General features: G+C 62.5%; 1 protein-coding gene across 1 annotated transcript; it reads left to right on the top strand.

Moving 5' to 3' along the window:
• TRIM3 (tripartite motif containing 3) lies at positions 1-16,988 on the top strand. Its single transcript, XM_069881664.1, has 13 exons — positions 1-26; positions 1,006-1,116; positions 3,332-3,536; positions 4,579-4,730; positions 5,498-5,678; positions 8,533-8,931; positions 9,903-10,227; positions 11,282-11,385; positions 12,077-12,244; positions 13,076-13,244; positions 14,756-14,826; positions 16,023-16,163; positions 16,764-16,988. Exons 2-13 carry the CDS (start codon positions 1,013-1,015, stop codon positions 16,914-16,916), a joined length of 2,172 nt encoding a protein of 723 aa, XP_069737765.1. The 5' UTR covers positions 1-26; positions 1,006-1,012; the 3' UTR covers positions 16,917-16,988.
• Positions 16,989-17,185: the final 197 nt, after the last annotated feature.

Below are 17,185 nucleotides of genomic sequence, written 5' to 3'. Positions count from 1 at the left end.
TCCGGGCCTGGAGCGCGGGGAGAGGCGTGAGCGGAGACGGGGGCTGCGGGGATGGGGCTGTGGATGCCGTGGGGCAGGGAGGTGGATGCTATGGGGCAGGGATGGGGCTGTGGGGCAGGGAGGTGGATGCCGTGGGGCAGGCGCTGTGGGTCTGCCCCCCGGGCTGAGGCGCTGTGGGGCAGGGGGGGCTGTGAGGCGGTGCTGTGGGTCGCCGTGGGTCACGGTGCCTGCAGGCTGAGGTGATGGCGCAAGGGGGGATGTGGGTCGCTGCTGTGGGTCTCAGTGGGTCTCAGTGGGTCGCTGTGGGTCACTGTGGGTCGCTATGGGTCAGTGCTGTGGGTTGGGGCTGTGGGTCGCAGTGGGTTGGTGCTATGGGTCAGTGCTATGGGTCTCAGTGGGTCGCCGTGGGTCCCCCAGGCTGAGGATGGTGCAGTGCCAGGGGGGCTGTGGGTCGCTGTGGGTCACTGTGGGTCACTGCTATGGGTCACTGTGTGGGTCCCCGAGGCTGAGGATGGCACTGTGGATCTCAGTGGGTTGCTGTGGGTCTCAGTGGGTTGCTGTGGGTCTCAGTGGGTTCTATGGGTCTCAGTGGGTTCTATGGGTCTCAGTGGGTCGCTGTGGGTCTCAGTGGGTCACTGTGGGTCACTGCTATGGGTCACTGTGTGGGTCCCCGAGGCTGAGGATGGCACTGTGGATCTCAGTGGGTCGCTGTGGGTCACTGTGGGTCACTGTGGGTCTCAGCGGGTCTCAGCGGGTCACTGCTATGGGTCTCAGTGGGTCTCAGTGGGTCTCAGTGGGTCTCTGTGGGTCACTGCTATGGGTCGCTGTGGGTCTCAGTGGGTCTCAGTGGGTCACTGCTGTGGGTCGCTGTGGGTCTCAGTGGGTCGCTGTGGGTCGCTGTGGGTCTCAGTGGGTCAGTGCTATGGGTCTCAGTGGGTCTCAGTGGGTCTCAGTGGGTCGCTGTGGGTCTCAGTGGGTTGCTGTGGGTCGCTGTGGGTCCCGCAGGCTGAGGATGGCGCGGCGCGAGGCGCTGGGCTCGGTTCTGTCCTGCGGGATTTGCCGCGAGCGGCTGCGCGGCCCCAAGGTGCTGCCCTGTCTGCACTCCTTCTGCGAGAGGTGAGTGACCCCCGGCCTGCCCCACAGCGCCCCACACAGCGCCCCACAGCGCCCCACACAGCACCACACATCACCCCATAGCGCCCCACGCATCACCCCACATCACTCCATAGTGCCCCACACATCACCCCACAGCCTGCCCCACATCACCCCATAGTGCCCTACACATCACCCCACAGCGCCCCACAGCCTGCCCCATAGCGCCCCACACAGCACCCCACGCATCACCCCACAGTGCCCCACACATCACCCCATAGTGCCCCGCAGCCTGCCCCACAGATCACCCCATAGCACCCCACACAGCGCCCCACGCAGCACCCCACAGTGCCCCACACAGCACCCCACATCACTCCATAGTGCCCCACACATCACCCCACAGCCTGCCCCACGCATCACCCCATAGCACCCCACACAGCGCCCCACACATCACCCCACATCACTCCATAGTGCCCCACACATCACCCCACAGCCTGCCCCACATCACCCTATAGCGCCCCACACCTCACCCCAGAGCTCCCCGCTGCGCCCCAGGTGCTGCCGTGTCTGCCCTCCTGTGAGGGGCGAGTGACCCCCAGTGCCCCATCGCACCCCCAGCTGCCCCCAGTGCCTGTGTCTGTGTGTCCAGCTGCCCTCCCAGTGCCCCCCAATCCCTATGTCCCTGTGTCCATACACCCTCCCAGTGCCTCCCAGTGCCCCCTAATCACCATGTCTGTCTCTCTATGGCCTGTCCATGCACCATCCCAGTGCCTCCCAGTCCCCATGTCCATGTGTCCAGCTGCCCTCCCAGTGCCCCCCAGTGCTGCCAGTTTGTGGTGTGTCCCCTCAGGTACCTGCAGGCGTAGGTGCTGCCGCACAGCCTGACGCTGCCGTGCCTGGTGTGCCCCCCAGTCCCCTCCCAGTCCCTCCCAGTGCCTCCCAGTCCCCTCCATTCCATATGTTCCTGTGCTCATACGTCCTCCCAGTCCCTCCCAGTCCTCATCTCCCTGTGTCTATATGCCCACCCACGTGCCTCCCAGTGCCCATGTTCCTGTGTCCATACACCCCCTCAGTGCCTCCCAGTGCCTCCCAGTGCCTCCCAGTCCCCTCCAATCCCTGTGTTCCTGTGCCCATACACCCTCCCAGTGCTCCCAGTGCCTCCCAGTGCCTCTGCAGGTTCCTGCAGGCGTAGGTGCTGCCGCACAGCCTGGCGCTGCCATGCCCAGTGTGCCCCCCAGTGCCTCCCAGTCCCTCCTAGTCCCTCCCAATCCCCATGTCCCTGTGTCCGTACACACTCTCAGTCCCTCCCAGTGCTTCCCAGTCCCCATGTCCCCCTCTCCATACACGCTCCCAGTGCCCCCCAGCCTCCCCTCCCAGTGCCTCCCAGTGGCCCTCAGTCCCTCCTAGTCCCCATATCCCTGTGTCCATACACCCTCCGAGTGCCCCCCAGTGCCTCCCAGTCCATCCCAGTGCCCCCTAATCACTATGTTTGTCGCTCTATGCCCCGTCCATGCAGCGTCCCAGTGCCCCCCAGTGCCTGCCAGTCCCTCCCACTCCATCCAGGTGCCCCCACTGCCTCCTCCCAGTGCCTCCCAGTGCTCCCAGTGCATCCCAGTGCCTCCCGCAGGTGCCTGCAGGCGTACGTGCCACCGCACAGCCTGACGCTGCCGTGCCCGGTGTGCCCCCCAGTGCCCCCCAGTGCCCCCCAGTGCCCTCCAATCCCCACGTCCCTGTGCCCATGCAGCATCCCAGTGCCTCCCAGTCCATCCCAGTGCCCCCTAATCACTATGTTTGTCGCTCTATGCCCTGTCCATGCAGCATCCCAGTGCCTCCCAGCCCCCTCCCAGTGGCCCCATTGCCCCCTCCCAGCCCCTCCCAGTGCTCCCAGTGCATCCCAGTGCCTCCGCAGGTGCCTGCAGGCGTATGTGCTGCCGCACAGCCTGGCGCTGCCGTGCCCGGTGTGCCCCCCAGTGCCCCCCAGTGCCTCCCAGTGCCCTCCAATCCCCATGTCCCTGTGCCCATGCCCCCTCCCAGCCCCTCCCAGTGCTCCCAGTGCATCCCAGTGCCTCCGCAGGTGCCTGCAGGCGTATGTGCTGCCGCACAGCCTGGCGCTGCCGTGCCCGGTGTGCCCCCCAGTGCCCCCCAGTGCCTCCCAGTGCCCTCCAATCCCCATGTCCCTGTGCCCATGCCCCCTCCCAGCCCCTCCCAGTGCTCCCAGTGCATCCCAGTGCCTCCGCAGGTGCCTGCAGGCGTACGTGCCGCCGCACAGCCTGACGCTGCCGTGCCCGGTGTGCCGGCAGACGTGCATCGTGCCGGAGCGGGGGGTCTCGGGGCTGCAGAACAACCTGGTGCTGGAGCGGCTGGTGGAGGGGGGGCCCGACCCCCCCCTCCCCCCCGAACCCCCCCAGAACGACGCCATGCCCTGCCCCAACCACGAGGGGAAGGTGGGAACTGGGGGAACTGGGAGGGACTGGGAGGGACTGGGAGGGTGTGTGGGCACTGGAACATGGGGACTGGGAGGGACTGGGAGGGACTGGGAGGGTGCATGGACACAGGGACGTGGGGACTGGGAGGGGACTGGGAGGGAGTGGGATGGGGCACTGGGAGCACTGGGAGGAGCTGGGGGCACTGGATGGGGGAACTGGGGGGCACTGGGTGGAACTGGGAGCACTGGTTATACTGGGAACCCTGGATGAGTTTTGGGTGGTTCTGGGGAGTCTTCGGGGTCACGTTTGGGGGGTTTGGGGGGGGTTGGTGTTTTTTATCAGTTTTGGGGCTCTTTGGGGCTGGTTTTGGGGTGTTTTGGGACAGTTTTGGGGCTCTTGGAAGCGTTGGGGGGTGGTTTAGGGGCTCTTTGGGGCTCTTTAGGGTGTTTTGGGACTGTTTAGGGACATTTTTAGGACATTTTGGGGGCTGCTTGGGGCATTTTGGGATCTTTTTGGACATTTTCGGGCATTTTGGGACAGTTTGTGGGCATTTTTGGGCTCTTTGGGGCTGGTTTGGGGACTGTCTGGGGGCATTTTGGGTTGTTTTGGGACTCTGGACTGTTTTGGGGTGTTTTTGAAACTGTTTTTGAGTCTGTTTGGGGGTTCTTTGAGGCGTTTTGGGGCATTTTGGGATGGTTTTGGGACTGGTTTGGGGCATTTGGGGGCATTTGGGGCTCCTGGGGTGTTTTGGGGCTGTTTTGGGGCTGGTTTTGGGGTGTTTTGGGATTCTTTTGGGCGTTTTGGGGCCTTTTTGGGACAGTTTTGGGGCTCTTTGGGACAGTTTTGGGGCTCTTTGGGGTGTTTTGGGGCTCTGGGGCTGGTTTTAGGGTGTTTTGGGATTGTTTTGGGTGCTTTCGGGCATTTTGAGACTATTTTGAGACTATTTTGGGGCTCTTTGGGGGGTTTAGGGGCGTTTTGGGACATTTTTGGTGTGTTTTGGGACAGTTTTGGGGTGTTTTGTGACTGTTTTGGGGCGTTGCGGGGCTGTTTGGGGTCCCAGGGGCTGGAGTTCTACTGCGAGGGCTGCGAGACGGCGACGTGCCGGGCGTGCCGGGAGGGCGAGCACCGCGAGCACCGCATCGTCCCGCTGCGCGACGTCCTCGACCAGCAGCGCGGGGCCCTCCGCGCCCTCTGCGACGCCCTCCGAGCACGGTCAGTGCTGGGACACCACCAGTATGGGACTGGGAGGGCACCAGAATGGGACTGGGGGGACCAGGATGGGATTGGGGGTCCTAGTATGGAATTGGGGTCCCGGTATGGACTGGGATCCAGCAGCACGGTGCCCTCTGTGACGCCCTGCGAGCACAGGCAGTGCTGGGACTGCACCAGTATGGACTGGGAGGGCACCAGCACCTGCTGGGAGGGCACCAGTATGGACTGGGAGAGCACCAGAACCCACTGGGTGGGCACCAGCACCCACTGGAAGGTCACTGGTATGGACTGGGAGGGCCCCAGGACCCATGAGGAGTGCACCAGTATGGTGAGGAGGCTGGGAATGGGGGTCCCAGTATGGGATTGGGGGACCAGTATGGACTGGGATCCAGCACCACGGCACCCTGCACACATGGTCAGCACTGGGAGGGCACCAGTATGGGGAGGGGGCTGGGAATGGGGTTCCCAGTATGGAACTGGGGATCCCAGTATGGGATTGGGGTTCTCAGTATCGGATTGGGGTTCCCAGTATGGAACTGGGGTTCCCAGTATGGGATTGGAGGTCCCAGTATGGACTGGTCTGTACTGGTTCTTACTGGTCTGCACTGGTCCATGCTGGTGCCGTGGTGCTGTTGTTGGAGCTGAGCCAGGAGCTGACGGGGACTGATCCCAGTTTGGGGTCCCCGTATGGACAGGGGGGGCTGTCTCGGTGCAATCAGCACTCCATACTGGTCCGTACTGGTTTATACTGGTCTGTACTGGTGCAGGCTGCCCCAGCTGTCGGCGGCGGCGGCGCAGGTGTCGGAGCTGAGCCAGGAGCTGGCGGGGCGGCGCGCGGCGGCGGCGGCCGAGATCGCGGGGGTGTTTTCGGATCTGGAGGCGACACTTCGGCTGCGCCGCGGGCAGCTCGAGCGCCTCCTCGACGACACCTGCAACGCCAAACAGCAGGTACGGCACCGGCCACTAGCCACCAGGCTAACACTAGCCACCCGGCCACCAGCCAGCGGGCTACTGGGACTACGGGCTACTGGCCACCCGGCTACCAGGTCACTGGGACAACGGGTTAATGGGCCACTGGGCTGCTGGGACAGCAGGTTAATGGGCCACTAGCCACTGGGCTACTGGGCTGCTGGGACAGCAGGTTAATGGGCCACTAGCCACTGGGCTACTGGGCTGCTGGGACGGCGGGTTAATGGGCCACTAGCCACTGGGCTACTGGGCTGCTGGGACAGCAGGTTAATGGGCCACTGGGCTACTGGGCTGCTGGGACAGCAGGTTAATGGGCCACTGGGCTACTGGGCTGCTGGGACAGCAGGTTAATGGGCCACTAGGCTACTGGGCTGCTGGGACAGCAGGATAATGGGCCACTAGCCACTGGGCTACTGGGCTGCTGGGACAGCGGGTTAATGGGCCACTGGGCTACTGGGCTGCTGGGACAGTGGGTTAATGGGCCACTAGCCACTGGGCTACTGGGCTGCTGGGACGGCGGGTTAATGGGCCACTAGCCACTGGGCTACTGGGCTGCTGGGACAGCAGGTTAATGGGCCACTAGCCACTGGGCTACTGGGCTGCTGGGACAGCGGGTTAATGGGCCACTAGCCACTGGGCTACTGGGCTGCTGGGACAGCGGGTTAATGGGCCACTAGCCACTGGGCTACTGGGCTGCTGGGACAGCGGGTTAATGGGCCACTGGGCTACTGGGCTGCTGGGACATCGGGTTAATGGGCCACTAGGCACTGGGCTACTGGGCTGCTGGGACAGCAGGTTAATGGGCCACTAGCCACTGGGCTACTGGGCTGCTGGGACAGCAGGTTAATGGGCTACTGGGCTTCAGGGCTGCTAGCCACCAGTCTATTGGGCTAGTGGACACCAGGTTACTCAGCTAGTGGGTTAGTGGGCCACCAGGCTACTGGGCCACTGAGTCACTGGGCCACCAGGCTACTGGGCCACCAGGCTACTGGGCCACCAAGCTACTGGGCTAGTGGACACCAGGTTACTCAGCTACTGAGTCACTGGGCCACCAGGCTACTGGGCCACTGAGTCACTGGGCCACTGAGTCACTGGGCCACCAGGCTACTGGGCCACTGGGCCACCAGGCTACTGGGCTAGTGGACACCAGGTTACTCAGCTAGTGGGTTACTGGACCACCAGGCTACTGGGCCACCAGGCTACTGGGCCACCAGGCTAGTGGGTTAGTGGCCACTAGGCTAGTAGGGTACTGGGCAGGTGGCCACAAGGCTACTGGAGCAACTGGGCCACGGGGGTGTGAGGTCCCCATGGCGCTGTGTCCTATGTGGTGTCTGTGTCCGTCTGTCCCTGTATCCCATGTCCCCCTGTCCCATGTCCGTGCGTCTTTCCCAGGTGCTGCAGGTACAGCCGGAGGTGCTGCGGCAGGGCCAGGAGAGCCTGTCCATGTCCGTCTGTCCCTATATCCCTCTGTCCCATGTCCGTCTGTCCATATATCCCATGTCCCCCTGTCCCATGTCTGTCTGTCCCTATATCCCCTGTCCCATGTCCCCATGGTTTCTGTGCTGCTGCAAGTGCTGCAGGTGTAGCTGGAGGTGCTGCAGCCTGTCCCCATGTCCATGTCCGTCTGTCCCATGTCCGTCTGTCTGTCTGTAGGTGCTGCAAGTGCAGCTGGAGGCGCTGCGGCAGGGCCAGGAGAGCCTGTCCCATGTCCCTATATCCCATGTCCATCTGTCCTGGTGCAGGTGCTGCAAGTGCAGCTGAAGGCGCTGCAGGAGGGCGAGGTCAGCCTGTCCCATGTCTGTCTGTCTGTCCCATGTCCGTGTATCTGTCCGCAGGTGCTGCAGGCGCAACTGGAGGCGCTGCGCAAGGGCCAGGAGAGCCTGTCCACGTCCATCTGTCCCTATACCCCACGTCTGTGTGTCTGTCTGTCCCAGGAGCTGCAGGTGCAGCTGGAGGTGCTGCAGCCTGTCCCCATGTCCATGTCCATCTGTCCCATGTCTGTGTGTCTGTCTGCAGGGGCAGCAGTCGCAGCGGGAGGCGCTGCGTGTGGGCCAGGCGAGCCTGTCCCATGTCCATCTGTCCCTATACCCCATGTCTGTCTGTCTGTCCGTCCCAGGTGCTGCAGGCGCAGCTGGAGGCGCTGCAGCAGGGCGCGGAGAACCTGTCCTCATGTCCCTCTGTCCCATGTCCATCTGTCCCTATATCCCATGTCCCCATGGGCTCTGTGCTGTTGCAGGTGCTGCAGGTGCAGCTGGAGGTGCTGCAGCCTGTCCTCATGTCCATGTCCGTGTGTCCCATGTCCGTGTGTCCTGGTGCAGGTGTTGCAGGCACAGCTGGAGGCGCTGCAGCAGGGCCGGGAGAGCCTGTCCCATGTCCCCCTGTCCGTCTGTCCCCATGTTCCCATGGGCTCTGTGCTGCTGCAGGTGCAGCTGGAGGCGCTGCAGCAGGGTCAGGAGAGCTTGTTCCGTGTCCCCATGTCCCTCTGTCCCTACATCCCCTGTCCCCATGTCCGTCTGTCCCATGTTCTCCTGTCCCATGTCTGCCTGTCCCTATATCCCCTTTCCTTATGTCTCCATGTCCATGTGTCTGTCCGTAGGTGCTGCAGGTGCAGCTGGAAGTGCTGCAGCCTGTCCTCATGTCCATGTCCGTGTGTCCCATGTCCATGTGTCCCATGTCTGTCTGTCCCAGATGCTGCAGGCACAGCTGGAGGTGCTGCGGGAGGGCGAGGCGAGCAGCGTGGCGCTGGCCGAGGCGGCGCTGGGGCACGGGTTAGGGGAGCCTGTCCATGTCCGTCTGTCCCTATACCCCGTGTCTGTCTGTCTGTCCGTGCCAGGTGCTGCAGGCGCAGCTGGAGGCGCTGCGGGAGGGCGAGGCGAGCGTGGCGAGCAGCGTGGCGCTGGCCGAGGCGGCGCTGGGGCGGGGGTCGGCGGCCGAGGTGCTGCTGCTGCGGAAGCAGGTGGGCGAGCGGCTCGGGGAGCTGGCGGCGCGCGACTTCCCGGAGCAGCCGCAGCAGAACGCGCACCTGGACTGCGCCCTGGAGCCCGAGGGGCTGCGCCGCTCCATCCTCAACCTGGGCGCCCTGCTCACCACCGACGCCGCCGCCCACAAGACGGTGGCCACGGGCGAGGGGCTGCGCCAGGCCGTGGTGGGACAGCCCGCCTCGCTCAGCGTCACCACCAAGGACAAGGACGGACAGCTCGTCCGCACCGGCGGCGCCACCATCCGCTTCCAGGTGAGCCGGGGGGTGCCTGGGGAAACCACGGGGTCCTCGGGCGCGCGGGGTGGGGGTCCCACAAGATCCCTGGGGGTGAAGGTCTTTGGTGTCCCCATGGGTGCAGAGTTGGGTTCTCTATGGGTCATGGTCCCTGTAGGGTCTCTAGGTGCAGGGTTGGGGTCCCTATGGGTTGGGGTCCCCCACTGAGGGTTCTTCAGGGGTCACTGGGGTCCCCATGGCTGCAGAGTTGAGGTCCCCATGGGTTGGGGTCCCATTTTGAGGGTTCTCCATGGTTCCCTGGTGTCCCCATGGGCTCAGAGTTTGGGTTCCTGGTGTCCCCATGGGCGCAGAGTTGGGGTCCCTGTGGGATGGGATCCCATGTTGAGGGTTCTCCAGGGCTTCCTGGTGTCCCCAAGGCCTCAGAGCTGGGTTCCCTGCAGTTGGGGTCCCAGGTTGAAGGTTCTCCAGCAGTTCCTGGTGTCCCCAAGGCCTCAGAGCTGGGATCCCTGCAGCTGGGGGTCCCCTATTGAAGGTTCTTCAGGGGTTCCCTGGTGTCCCTATGGGTGCAGGATGGGGATCCCTATGGGTGGAGGTCCCTGGTGTGTCCCTATGGTCACAAAATTGGGGGTCCCTATGGGTTGGGGTCCCATGTTGAGGGTTCTCCGGGGGTTTCTGGGGTCCTCACGGGTGCAGAATGGGGGTCCCTGAAGGGTCTTTAGGTGCGGAGTTGGGGACCCTATGGGTGCTGGACCCTGGGGGCTCCATGGGGTCCCCATGGGTGCAGGATTGGGGTCCTCATGGTTTGAGGTCCCCTGTTGAAGGTTCTCCAGGGGTTCCTTGGTGTCCCCATGGGTGTAGAGTTGGGATCCCTGTGGGTTGAGGTCCCGTTTTGAGGGTTCTCCAGGGGTTCCCTGCGTTTGGTGGTCCCGGCGTTGCCGTGGTGGCCGCGGTTCTTCCCCGCGGTGCCAGGCCGGGTGTTTCTGTGGCAGGTGACGGGCCCGGACGGGTCGGTGGTGGAGGCCGAGGTGCAGGACAACAAGAACGGGACGTACGAGCTGCAGTACACGCCGCGGGCCGAGGGCGACCTGCAGCTGGCCGTCTGGCTCTACGGGCGGCCCATCCGCGGCAGCCCCTTCCGCCTCCGCGCCCTCAAGGCCACCGACCTCCCAGCCTCCCCCGACGATGTCAAGCGCCGCGTCAAGTCCCCCAGCGGCGGCCACGTGCGCCAGAAGGCCGTGCGCAGGCCCTCCAGCATGTACGGCAGCGCCAAGAAGAAGGAGAACCCCATCGAGGACGAGCTCGTCTTCCGCGTTGGTCAGCGCCCGCGCAACTGGAGGGGCTCCAGGGATCCTGGGGTGGTGGTGGTGGGATCTTTGAGGGTCTCTGGGTCAATGGAGGCTCCCTGGGGGCTTCTGGGGTGGTGGTGGCGCCTTGAGGGTCCTCCTGGGGCAGCCAAGGAGGACTTGAGGGTCCCCAGGGCTCCATCAGGTTGATGGTGGCCTCTTGGAAGGATGGGGGTCTTCAGCATGATGTGAGCTCCTTGGGGGCTCCTGGGGTGGTGGTGGTGTCTTCGAGGGTCTATGGGGGCTCCTTGGCATGGCTGGGGGTTCTTGGAGTGATGGTGGGGTCTTTGAGGGTCTCCAGGTCAATGGAGGCTCCTTGAGGGTTCCTGGGGTGGCGGTGGGGGCCTTGAGGGTCTCCAGGGCTCTTGGGGCAACCAAGGAGAACTTGAGGGTCTCCGTGGTTCCTGGGGTGGTGGTGGTGCCTTTGAGGGTTCTTGGTGTGGTGGTGGGGTCTTTGAGGGTCTCCAGGGCTCCTGGGGTGGGGGTCTTTGAGGGTCTCCAGGTCAACAGGGGCTCCTCAGTATGGTGAGAGCTCCTTAGGGGTCATTTGGGCTCCCCTTGGCACTGATGAGTCCTTGGGGGGCTCCTGGGGTGCTGGGGTCTTCGAGGGTCTCTGTGTCAGTGGAGGCTCCTTGAAGGTTCCTGGAGTGGTGGTGGAATCTTTGAGTGTCTTCAGGTCTCCATCGCTGTGGTGGGGAGGTTCCTAGGGGGGTGAGGTGGGTCCTTGGGGCTCTCCGAGGCTCCACCAAGGGCACTGGAGGCTCCTTGGGGTGATGAGGGATTCGTTGGGGGTCTCTGTGGGGTGGCCGTGGGCTCCTTGAGGTGACAAGGTGTCCTTGAGGGTCTCCAGGGGGCTTCTTGGGGGCTTCCTGGGTCAATGGGGGTGCCTTGGTCTTGTGGAGGCTCCTTGAGGTGGTGGCTTCTCAAGGCAATGGGGGCTCCTTGGGGCTCCCTGGGGGCTGTGGTGGCTCCTGGGGGGTGGTGGCTCCTGGTGTCCCCGTCCCCACTGAGTCCCCTCTCTGCAGGGAGCCGGGGCCGCGAGAAGGGCGAGTTCACCAACCTGCAGGGCATCTCCACGTCCAGCACCGGCCGCATCGTGGTGGCCGACAGCAACAACCAGTGCGTCCAGGTGGGACCCCACACATCTCCTCCTGCTCAGCCCATCATCTCCATCTCCTCCTCCTCTCTCCGTCTCCTCCTCTCTCCATCATTCCCCATCTCCTCCTCCTCTCTCCAACATCCCCATCTCCTCTCTCCATCACCTCCATCTCCTCTCTCCATCTCCTCCTCCTCCTCTGCTGCCCATCTTCTCCATCTCCTCCTCCTCTCTTCATTGTCCCCATCTCCTCCTCCTCTCTCCATCATCCATTTCCCAAGTGACAGGGGACAGGACAAGAGGGAATGGCCTCAAGCTCCGCCAGAGGAGGTTTAGGCTGGACATTAGGAAAAAATTCTTCACAGAAAGGGTCCTTGGTCACTGGAACAGGCTGCCCAGGGAGGGGGTTGAGTCACCTTCCCTGGAGGGGTTTAAGGGTCGGGTGGACGAGGTGCTGAAGGACATGGTTTAGTGTTTGATGGGAATGGTTGGACTCGATGATCCGATGGGTCTCTTCCAACGTGATTATTCTGTGATTCTATGATTCTATCATCCCCATCTCCTCCTCCTCTTTCCATCTCCTCCTCCTCTCTTTATCGTCTCCATCTCTTCCTCTCTCCATCATCTCCATCATCTCCATCATCTCCCCCTCCCCCTCTCTCCATCTCCCCCCTCCCCCTCTCTCCATCTCCCCCCCTCCTCTCTCCACCGTCTCCTCCCCCAGGTGTTCTCCAACGAGGGTCAGTTCCGGCTGCGGTTCGGGGTCCGCGGCCGCTCTCCAGGGCAGCTGCAGCGCCCGACGGGCGTCACCGTCGACACCAACGGCGACATCATCATCGCCGACTACGACAACCGCTGGGTCAGCATCTTCTCCCCCGAGGGAAAGTTCAAGGTGAGGGGAATCCTGGGGCAGGGACGGGGTTTGGGGTCAGATGGTGACTTTTTGAGGTCACATGTTGGGTTTTGGGCATCAGATGTTGGGTTTCAGGGTCAGATGTTGGGTTTTGGGGATCGCATGTTGGGTTTTTGGGGATCACATGTTGGGTTTTTGGGGTCTGGGGTTGAGTTTTTGGGGTCAGAAGTTGGGTTTTGGGGGTCAGCTGTTGAGATTTTGGGGTCAGATGTTGGGATTTGGGGGTAGATTTTGAGTTTTTGGGGTCAGATGTTGGGATTTGGGGGTAGATTTTGAGTTTTTGGGGTCAGATGTTGAGTTTTTTGAGTTGGATGTTGAGTTTGGGGGCCTGGGGTTGGCTTTTAGGGGTCAGATATTGGGTTTCAGGGTCTGGGATTGAGTTTTTTGGGTCAGATGTTGGGTTTTGGGGGTCAGATGTTGAGTTTTGGGGGTCAGATGTTGGGTTTTTGGGGTCTGGGTTTGGGTTTTTGGGGTCTGGGGTTGGGTTTTTGGGGTCAGATGTTGGGTTTCGGGGTCAGATGTTGGGTTTGAGAGTCTGGGTTTGGGGTTTTGGGGTCAGATGTTGGGTTTGAGAGTCTGGGTTTGGGGTTTGGGGGTCTGGAGTTGGGTTTTTGGGGTCAGATGTTGGGTTTTGGGTTCTGGGGTTGGGTTTTGGGGTCAGATGTTGAGTTTTTGGTATCTGGTGTTGATTTTTTTGTTTCTGGTGTTGATTTTTTTGTTTCTGGAGTTGGGTTCTGGGGTGTGAGGTTTGGTTCTGGGGCCGCGGTGGGTCCGAGGGTGCCAATCCCTGCCCCCCATCTCCATCCGCAGTCCAAGATAGGGGCGGGGCGGCTGATGGGCCCCAAAGGCGTCGCCGTCGACCGCAACGGCCACATCATCGTGGTGGACAACAAGGCCTGCTGCGTCTGCGTCTTCCAGGCCAACGGGAAGCTGCTCACCAAGTTCGGCAGCCGCGGCACCGCCGAGCGCCAGTTCGCGGGTACCAGGGGCGGTTGGGTCGGGAGTTGGTTTTTCGGGGTTTGAGGCCGGGTTTTTGGGATCTGGACTTGGGTTTTTTTGGTCTAAGGTTGGGTTTTGGAGACTGGGTTTGGTTTATTGGGGTCAGATTTTGGGGTTTTGGGGTCTGGAGTTGGGGTTTTGGGGTCAGACGTTGGGGTTTTGGGGTCTGCAGTTGGGTTTTGGTGTCAGATGATGTGTTTTGGGGGTCTGGAGTTGGGTTTTGGGGCTCAGAATTTGGGTTTTTGGGGCTTGAGGTCGGGTTTTGGGGGGTTTGGGTTGTGGTGTCAGGTGATTGGTCTTTGGGGTCTGGAGTGGGGGTTTTGGGGTCTGGGGTTTGGATTTTGGTATCACATGATATGTTTTGGGGTCTGGAGTTGCGTTTTTGGGGGTATGGGGTTGGTTTCTGGTGTTGGGGCTCAGGTTCTGGGTTTGGATTCTGGATTCGGGTTCTGGGCTCAGGTTTTGGTTCTGAGACCGGGTTCTACATTGGGACCCTGGTTCTGAGCTTGGGTTCTGGGCTCGGGGTCAGGTTCTGGGGTCAAAATTTGGTTGTGGGTTCTGATTCTGGGCTCAGGTTCAGGTTCTGAGTTCTCTTTTTAGGGCTGGGTTCTGGAGGGAGGCTCTGGGTCTGGGTTTGGGGTCTGGACTCGGGGTCTGGATTCAGGTTCTGGGTTCAGGTTCTGGAGTCTTGTGATGGGATCGGATTTGGGTCCTGGGTTCTAGGCTGAGGTCGGGGTCTGGGTTTGGGTTTTGATTGTGGGTTCTGGGGTCGAGTTCCAGGGCTGGGTTGGGGTTCTGGATTCTGGTTCCAAGCTGTGATTCTGTAGTTTGGGCTCCAGTTCTGAGTCTGGGTTCCAGGCTGAGGTTCTGGGTCTGGTTTCTGAGCGGTGCTTCAGGGTTCAGATTCTGGTTCTGGGTTTGGATTCTGGGCTTGGGTTTTGGTTGTGGGTTCAGGATCTGGGCTCTGGTTCAGGTTCTGGAGTTGGATTCAGGTTCTGGGCTCTGGTTCTGGTTTGAGTTCCAGGCTGGAGCTCCAGGTCTGGATTCTGATTCTTGGTTTGGGTTCTGGATTCAGCTCCTTGGTTTGGGTTCTGGGCTGGGGTCTGGTTTGGGTTCTGGTTTGGGGTCTGGTTGGGTTCTGGGCTGGTTTTGGTTCTGGTTGGGTTCTGAGCTCTGGTTTGGGCTCTGGTTTGGGCTCTGGTTTGGGCTCTGGTTTGGGTTCTGGTTTTGGTTCTGGTTGGGTTCTGGGCTGGTTTGGGTTCTGGTTGGGTTCTGGTTTGGGTTCTGGTTTGGGTTCTGGTTTGGGTTCTGGTTTGGGTTCTGGTTGGGTTCTAGGTTGGGTTCTGGTTGGGTTCTAGGTTGGGTTCTGGTTGGGTTCTGGGCTGGTTTGGGTTCTGGTTTGGGTTCTGGTTTGGGTTCTGGTTTGGGTTCTGGTTGGGTTCTAGGTTGGGTTCTGGTTGGTTCTGGTTTAATTCTGGGCTCTGCCGCCAGGCCCGCACTTCGTGGCGGTGAACAACAAGAACGAGATCGTGGTCACCGACTTCCACAACCACTCGGTGAAGGTGAGAGGGCGCTGGGGGGCCCTGCCGGGGGGTGCTGAGCAGCATTGGCTGCTGCCGGCACTGCTCCCGCTGCTCGCGCAGCTGGGGCCGGGGACCTGATAGGTGCCATTGGGTGCCGCTGGGTGCTGCCGCTGGGAGCTGGTGCTGGGACCTGCTGGGTGCTGGGAGCTCTTGGGCGGCATTGGGTGCCACTGGGAGCTGTTGGTGGGAGCTGTTGGTGGGAGCTGGTGGCCATTGGGTGCTGTTGGGTGGCATTGGGTGCCGTTGGGTGTCATTGGGTGCTGTTGGGGGCCTTTGGGTGCCGTTGGGTGCTTTTGGGTGCTGTTGGGTGCCCTTCGGTGCCATTGGGCGCTGTTGCTGGGAACTGTTAGCCATTGGGTGCCAGTGGGTGCTGCTGGGAGCTGTTGCTGGGAGCTGGTGGCCATTGGGTGCTATTGAGTGCCATGCTGGTGCCGTTGGGTGCTGTTGGGCACCCTTGGTGCCGGTGCCATGGGTGCTGGTGCTGTTGGTGCTGGTGCCATGGGTGCTGTCGCTGACGCAGCGGGTGCTGCGGGCACCACTGCCGGTGCGGTCAGTGCCGTGGGTGCCGTTACTGGTGCTGTAGGTGCTGTTACCACTGCGGTGGGTGCCATGGGTGCTGTTACTGGTGTGGTGGGTGCTGTTGCCAGTGCCTTGGGTGCTGTGGGTGCCGTTGATGGTGCCGTGGGTGCCATTGCTGGCGTGGTGGGTGCCATGGGTGCTGTTACCAGTGCAGTGGGTGCTGGGGGTGCCTTGCCAGTGCGGTGAGTGTGGTGGGTGCCGTTACTGGTGCCATGGGTGCTGTTACCGGTGTGGTGGGTGCTGTGGGTGCCATCGCTGATGCCATGGGTGCCATTGCCAACATGGTGGGTGCCATGGGTGCCGTTGCCAATGCCGTGAGTGCCGTTGCTGGTGTGTTGGGTGCTGTTGCCAGCGTGGTGGGTGCTGTGGATCCCGTTGCTGGTGTGGTGGGTGCTGTTACCAGCACGGTGGGTGCCATGGGTGTCTTTGCCAATGCTGTGGGTGCCGTTGCCGGCATGTTGGGTGCCATTGCCGGTGTGGTGGGTGCTGTGGGTGCTGTTACTGGTGTGGTGGGTGCCGTTGCCGGCGTGGGGGGTGCGTTGGGTGCTGTTGCCGGCGCGGTGTGCGCGGTGCCGGTGCTCACGGGGTGTGCCCAGGTGTACAGCGCGGACGGCGAGTTCCTGTTCAAGTTCGGCTCTCACGGGGAGGGCAACGGGCAGTTCAACGCCCCGACCGGCGTCGCCATCGACGCCAACGGAAACATCATCGTGGCCGACTGGGGCAACAGCCGCGTCCAGGTGCCGGGCAGGGTCCCTAGTTTGGGGTCCCTGGTTTGGGGTCCCTAGTTTGGGGTCCATACTTATTTTGAGTGGGGTCCCCATGGGTGCAAGAGAGGGGTCCCTGGGGTGGTGGGGGTCCCATATTGGGGTCCCCGGGGGGGTCCTAGGTTCTCCATGGACCAAGGGGGTGTCCTTGAGGGCTCCCTGGGTGCAGAGTTGGAGTCCCCATGGGTTAGAATCCCCCCTTGGGGTCCCTGTTGGGTTCCCTGGCGGGGGGCCTCTGGTATTGGGGTTCCTGTTGGGTTCCCTGGGGGAGTCCCCGTGTTGGAATCCCTCATTGGGGTCCCCTGAGCGGGTTCCTGGGGGTTTCCTGGGGGGGTCCCAGTGTTGGAGTCCCTGGGGGGGTCCTTGGGGGAGGGGGGTCTCGGGGGTCCCTGGGGGTCCTGGCATTAGGGTCCTCTGGGGGGGTCTCTGGGGGGGTCTCGGTGTTGGGGTCCCTGTTGGGGTCCCTGGGGGGGGTCCTGGGGTTGGGGTCCCTGTTGGGGTCCCCTAGGGGATCTGTTGTTGGGGTCCCTGTTGGGGTCCCCCCGGTGCTGACTGGGAGCTGTGGTTCTGCAGGTGTTCGACGGGGCGGGGTCGTTCCTCTCGTACATCAACACGGGCGCCGACCCCCTGTACGGCCCCCAGGGCCTCGCGCTCACGCCCGACGGCCACGTCGTGGTGGCCGATTCCGGCAACCACTGCTTCAAGGCTTATCGCTACCTGCAGTAGCCACCGGGCCACCGAGCCCGACACCGGGGCCACCAACGCGCCGGGAGGGCCACGGGGTGACTACCATGGCCACAAGGACACGGTGGGGCCACCAAACCATGGCCACTGGCGCTGGGGCTACCGGGGTGGCCACCATCGCCATGGTGGCCACCATCATTGCCACTATGGCTACCGGGATGGCCACGACACTGGGCACACAGTGGGGCCACCAAACCGCGGCTGCCATCGCTGGGGCTATCACAGTGGCCGCTGTCATTGCCACTGTGGCT

This window comes from Phaenicophaeus curvirostris, unplaced genomic scaffold (genome assembly GCF_032191515.1).
Source record: "Phaenicophaeus curvirostris isolate KB17595 unplaced genomic scaffold, BPBGC_Pcur_1.0 scaffold_59, whole genome shotgun sequence".
Classification (NCBI taxonomy): Eukaryota; Metazoa; Chordata; class Aves; order Cuculiformes; family Cuculidae; genus Phaenicophaeus; species Phaenicophaeus curvirostris.
The sequence above is the reverse complement of the archived record's forward strand: the minus strand, read 5'-3'. Positions and strand labels throughout refer to the sequence as shown.

Bases quoted from the DNA above. Each gene is read 5' to 3' on its own strand.
- TRIM3 (XM_069881664.1), top strand. From the start codon at position 1,013: ATGGCGCGGCGCGAGGCGCTGGGCTCGGTTCTGTCCTGCGGGATTTGC. The intron at 12,245-13,075 runs GTGAGGGGAATC...CTCCATCCGCAG, and splicing joins CCCCCGAGGGAAAGTTCAAG to TCCAAGATAGGGGCGGGGCG. The intron at 14,827-16,022 runs GTGAGAGGGCGC...GGGTGTGCCCAG, and splicing joins TCCACAACCACTCGGTGAAG to GTGTACAGCGCGGACGGCGA.